Consider the following 6,000-nt stretch of genomic DNA (forward strand, 5'->3'; position numbering starts at 1 on the left):
TCCTTTTTCTTTGCAGAGCTGCAAGAATCGCTGAGCTTTTCTAAGCCTCACCTTACCCTTCTGTCCAATGGACTTGACCACACTTGCACACAGGGCAGAGACAGAGTATGCAGGCCTATAGAGCACTTAACACAGTGGCTGGCCACAAGGGGTCTCCTAAGAGTTAGTTCCCTAGCCAGGCACTGGTGGCTCACACCTGTAATCCTAGCTACTCAGGACGCAGAGATCAGGAGGATCATGGTTCAAAGCCAACCCAAGCAAACAGTTTTCGATATCCTACCTCGAAAAAAACCAACACCAAAGAGGGCTGATGGAGTGCCTCAAGTGGCACAGCACCTGGCTAGTGAGCATGAGGCCCTGGGTTCAAATGCCAGTACCACCAAAAAAAAAAAAGTTAGCTCCCTTACCCCTTGTCCTGGAGGTAAATGAACTTGGTCACCTACTAGCAAGGGGTGGGTCAGGACCTTGCCAAGCACACAACAATGAGGCAGCACTACGCTCTACCTGGAGTCACTAGCCAGTGTCCTGTGTCCTGTACACAATGATGGAGAACAGGACACCAACACTCCTTAGTCTATCCAAATCCTAGGAGCAAGGCAGGCCATCAGACCCCCACCTTTTCCATTTGCTTCTCCAAGGAGTCCAGGGGATGGGCCCGGGCCAGCAGCTGCTTAAGGTGGCCCAGCTCTCGCTCCTTCTCCTCGAAGTCCTGCTGCTGCTGTTGCCGCTCCTGCTTCAGGGCTGTGATCTGAGCCTCATAGCTGCTGATGGAGTCTGCGGGGAAGGAAGCCAGGTGCTCGGGGCGCTGCCTCTGCTATCTGCTGCAGCAGCACAGCAGATAGCATGGCGGGCTGGCAGATGGCCCTGGGCAAGCCCCCAGCAGCTCAGAGACACTAGTGACCCTTGGGCTTTTACAGGATGAAACCACTTTAATTAACAGGAAATTTTTCTGATACAGGCAATAAAGGGAAGCTGAAAGCATTATTTCCAAATTATTTGTGCTGCATAAACTCAGACAAGTATGAGTTAAAAATATCACCAAAAGGTGAACTGACACAGCCGAGATCATGACTGTTGATGAAGCCACATGAAGAGCCAGGACAGGCTGCACGGCAAGAGATACAGCCCATGAAATGAGTGCATAGTAGAACCGGCTGAACTACACCCTTCAAGACAGGAACCAGCCTGGTGCTGGTGGCTGTAATCCTAGCTACTCAGGAGAAAGAGATTAGGAGAATCACGGTTCAAAGCCAGCCAGAGGAAATAGTTCAAAAAGACCCTATCTTGAAAAAACCCATTACAAAAAAAAGGGCTGGCTGGTGGAGTCACACCTAACTCAGTGTGACATCCTGAGTTCAAACCCCAATACTGGGAGAGTGGTCACCAACAACTTGCAAATAACCGACAGCTGATTGACGGGAACTATCTATGGTACCAAACCTGCCTCTTTCCTATTCTGGAGCAAGTGCAATGATACTTAATTGTGTGGCTGAAACAGGACTCAGTTTGGTAGTGACCTGGACCACCAAGCTGTATTGGATACTGTTCAAAGTCATGCTTGTATGTTTCATGACAGAAACTATAAACGTCAACCACTGGTGTGGGCTGAAATTCCTGTAACAGCAGTGACTTCTACATGGGCACACTGCTCACAAACCATCAGTGAGGGTGATACTGGCCGTAATCCCCACATGTGGAGGCTGAGGTAAGAGGATGGTGAATCTGAGGCCAGCCTGGGTGACCTAATGAGTTGAGACAGATACTTTCTCAAAAAAGATAAAAAAAGGGTGGGGACATGGCTCAAGTGGTAGCATGCTTGCCTAGCAAGTGCAAAGCCTGAGTTCTAACTCCAGTACCACCAAAAGAAAAGCCAACAGAAGAGGCTGGTAGAGTGGCTTAAGCGGCAGAGCACATGCCTCGCAAGTACGAAGCCCTGAGTTCAAATCCCAGTGCCACCCAAAATATAAATAAAAAAGTCAACAGAAGAATTGGAAGAATGTGGTCTGCAGAGACAGATTTTTTTTCCAATTGATTGCATAGCAAATGCTGAAGAAGACATGATATCTATTCCTATTCATATATGTTAATAACAAGGGTTATTTGATGATATCAGCATTTACTATCGGCTCTGGAGATACAGAAATAAATCAGACACAGAACTTGCCACCAGAAGTTCACCGCCCAGCAGGGAAGACAGCCACAAGGTTAGCTGGGATGCAGTTTAACAGAAGGAGAGGAGTACTCCCTGGCTGTGGATCCCAGAGGAAGCTGCCTTGCTCTGCCAACCTGGCCGGAAGGGGGCACTGGCATGACAAAGGAGGGAAGGACACAGCAGGTAACAAAACCAGCAGGAGCAGAGGTAAAGAGGAGGGAAAGTAGTGGTGTCTGAGCATGGTGCCTGACAGGAGAGCCTGAGAATAGCAAGAAAAGACACTGGGAAGTGTGGAGAGGGTGACAGGCATGGTATCCAGGCCAAAAGGTTTGGAACTGATCTTATAGATCAGCAGCAGGTAGAGGTGATGGTCGGCGGAATGTGAACTTTTTGTACTTGTGCAGGTATTTATCCCACCATGTACTACCATTAGACATAAAGTCTCCGTTGCCAGACCGACTGGGTATACATCTGCCTACCAGCTGTGTGCCTGTGGGCAAGTTTAACCTGTCTGGGCCTCAGTGCCTCCTCTGTATGGGGTGATGGGTAATAGTTCTTACCTCATACAGGCTGTTAAGATTCCAAACTCATACAGCATTAGCTCTGTGCCTGGCACGTGGTAAGTGATCCACATACGCTAGCTATTGTTATTACTACCACACATCTTGTTTTTCTAACTGACTGGAGATAACAAGTTTCCTTTAATAAATGTATGCAATCTTTTTGTTGTTGTTGTTACCGGAATTTGAACTCAGGACCTCAAGTTTACCAGGCTGGCACTTTACCACTTGGGTGCCCCCCCCACCTCCCTGAGTTCTTTTTGCTTGTTATTTTTCAGGTAAGGTCTCCAGTTTTGCCTGGGGCCAGCCTCAGACTGAAATCCTCCTACCTATAGCCTCTTGTTTACCTTGTACCATAGGTGTGTGCCACCACACCAGGCTTACTGATTGAGATGGCACCAACTTTTTGCCTAGGTTGTTCTCAAACCTCTATTCTTCTGATCTTCGACCCCTAGGTAGTTGGGATTTTCTTTTTCTTTTCTTTTTTGGCAGAAATGGGATTTGAACTCAGGACCTCATACTTTCTGGGAAGGCGCTCTACCACTTGAGCCATGCCCCCAGCTGGGATTTTCATTTTTTTCTTTTTTGAGACAGGGTCTCACCATGTAGTTCAGGCCAGCATGGGACTCATGGATCTTCTTGCCTCAGTCTCCTGAGTGCTGAGATTACAGATGTGCAACACAACACTGGCTTGTTGTGCAAGCTTTTAAAAAATGTATCTACTTAAAGAATAAGTATTAAGGGTAACAGAATAAGAGAATTAAGAAGTCATATGAAGATATGACTACATTGCACAGGTATGTGGATACCTAAAAGTGTGGGGAAAATAGCCCCAGAGAAGTCTGGAGCCAGGAGCAGTTGTTAAAGGGGAAAAGGATGGAAATTTTAGGCAGTTACTCTGGAATTCAATGTCAAGAGCAGAGCACAGAAGAAAATCTATAAGGAGGCTGGGACACTAGTCCAGGAAAGCCCTGCAAAAGCAGGGGCAGATGTGGGGACAGGTCTGCCACCTGTTTCAGAGACTCTGGCCTCCGACTAGAGAGCGCAGGATACAGGAAAAGCTGGGGCCAAGGGAGCTGGTGCTTCCCAAGTTCAGAGGCCATGAAACAGAGGAAGGGAAGAGGGAGGTGCATGCGTATGTGGAGGGTGAAGGAAAGCAGAGGATTAGACTGGCAGAGATTGGACCTGAGGCTGACTATAGCCTGGAGCCCACACCAAAATGAAGCTGGTTCAGGGAACTGAGCAGTTTCTTCCTCATCTTCAGGGTTGATCGGTCATCACTGAGGGACAAGAAATGACAGAGGGCAAGGGAACAGGTAGAGCCTGGGAGTGAAACTTAGCTGTAACTGACAGCGCTGCGGACATCACATGCGGCGTCTCTAAGCAAATTAGAGGGCCACAGACATACTTTGTGCTAGGCAAGCCAAAGCTTATTTGATGCCTTTCTTGTCCCGCACAACCCCTGATGGGCCGATGGCGGGTCCGGGAGAGGACCCCTCTCACCTTTCAGGATGGTCTGCAGGGAGGCCACCTCCTCTTGGCACTGCCGCTGCACTGCAGCCACTGCTTCAGCCTTCGTGCTCTCGCTCACCTCAGCCACAGCCTTCATGGTCTCCATTTCTGCCAGGGCGCCTGCCAGCTCAGTCCGAAGCCGGCAGAGCTCATCTGACTCTGCCTCAACCTTTGCCCCCTCTGGCGGCTGGGGGTCCAGCGCTGTGGGCGACAGGGATCAGTCTTTCTCTCCATCACTTCCAGGACACCCAGTCCTCCAACGAAACCAGCAAGTACAGCAACCTAGTACTGCAGCTCCACCTGCCTCTGGCCCGCCCCATTTAACTGGCCCCGCCTTATTCACCTGGGCCCCGCCCCTTCCCCTTCCCCTTCCCCTCCTCCTTTCTGCCTTTCTCTGCCTTATGTAGCCTATAGCCCGCCTCTTCCCTCCATTCACCCAATCCCCTTTCCTCTGGCGCGGCCCCCCCCCCCCCGCCCCGCCACCTTCCAATGGCTCCGCCCCTTCCTCACCACGCCCCACTTCTCACCTGCCTTAACCCTGGGGTCTCAGGCCACGCCCCCTGCGCCGGTAGCTCAAGCCCCGCCTCCCTTTCCCGGCGGCGTGCCCCGCCCCTTTCCCCAGTCTCCCCTCTACCCCCCCCACCACGCCTGCTGTGGAGCTCGGCCCGCCTCTGGCCCCACTGTCCTCCGCGCGCACGGACGCGTCCTCACGTACCGGCCCCCGGCCGCTGCAGCCGCCTGTCCTCGCCTGGGGCTGCGGGCGCAGCTGCCGCCATCGCCTCGGCTCAAACGGCGGATTCCCGCACTCCCTGGTGACTGCGCTGCCCGCTTCCGGGTCCTGTCGGCTATTTCCGGATCCGCTCGGCTGTTTCCGGCTAGGCTGGGGGGCCCGAGGCGGTGGTTGGAGGTGAAGGAGGGGCTGCCGATCGCCGCCGAAGGTTCCCGAGTGGACACTCGGCCCTGGCTGGGATTCCCGCTCCTGTGCTGGGTTGAGCGGCTCCTGAGGACGTCTGCTGGTTCTGCGGAGTCCTTCCTTCCTTGGCGTCTCTTGTGTCCTTGGAGGCTCTGCTCCAATTTCACCTCCTTGGGGACCTTGGCAGCGGAGGACAAAGCGCGTGTCTCCTCCGCCTCCCCTCCGCTTAGAGCCAACCCCTGATCGCCCTTCCGCCGCAGCCGGGCTCACGTTACAGCGAACTGCGGCCGAGCCGCCGCTGCACCTCCGCCCTTGCCCGTCGGCCCTCGGGCCAGGGCTGGGTCGGCTTCATTTTTCTGGGTGCCTCTGAGTCCCCACGCACTCAGTCATAGAAGTGCGAAACTTGCACGTCCCCACCCCCATTTTGATGCCGTTTCCTGTTAAGCTCCCTTGCCCCTCCTAGTGCTTCTCAGATCCTTCCTCTCAGCCTCGCCCTGGGTCATACTCTCATTGTGTGCCCTCTTGCCTTGAACAATGACAAGCAATTCCCTACTCCCTACCCCCAAATCGGTTTCCTTCTCCTATAAAGGACACTTGGAACCTGGAAGTCCTTTATTCTTAGTGGCCTCCTGGAAATTCTTAAACTCAACCTCCAGTGTACTGAATATTCCAGAATGCATTTCCTTTCTCCAGCGCTAGTAACTAGTCCCAGCACCCATCATCACTCTTCTGAACTGCCAGATGTCCCCCAATTCTTTCCCTGGTGTCCTTGTGGACTCTAGCCCCCTTCAGTTAAATCTCAAAGAAGCTGGAGCGATCTTTGTAAAATATAGATCATATCTCATCCCTGCTTATAGTTGTTT

At 52.2% G+C, this 6,000-nt stretch overlaps 1 protein-coding gene across 3 annotated transcripts in view; it reads right to left on the reverse strand.

Annotated features, from left to right (window-relative positions):
• Rabep2 (rabaptin, RAB GTPase binding effector protein 2) overlaps window positions 1–5,560 on the reverse strand; it is a 12,851-nt gene extending 7,291 nt beyond the window's left edge. The window contains exons 1-3 of one of the 3 annotated variants that reach the window (XM_074059226.1): window positions 4,940–5,560; window positions 4,216–4,425; window positions 617–774 (exon numbers count right to left, since the gene is read on the reverse strand). In XM_074059226.1, the coding sequence (XP_073915327.1) occupies window positions 617–774; window positions 4,216–4,425; window positions 4,940–5,000 (429 nt within the window). In that variant the 5' untranslated portion in view covers window positions 5,001–5,560. The remainder of the gene's footprint in view (window positions 1–616; window positions 775–4,215; window positions 4,426–4,939) is intronic. The other 2 variants (XM_020159429.2, XM_074059225.1) reach the window with 2 other exon arrangements.
• Between the last annotated feature and the right edge of the window lie 440 nt (window positions 5,561–6,000).

Source organism: Castor canadensis, chromosome 17 (genome assembly GCF_047511655.1).
Source record: "Castor canadensis chromosome 17, mCasCan1.hap1v2, whole genome shotgun sequence".
In the NCBI taxonomy this organism is placed as follows: Eukaryota; Metazoa; Chordata; class Mammalia; order Rodentia; family Castoridae; genus Castor; species Castor canadensis.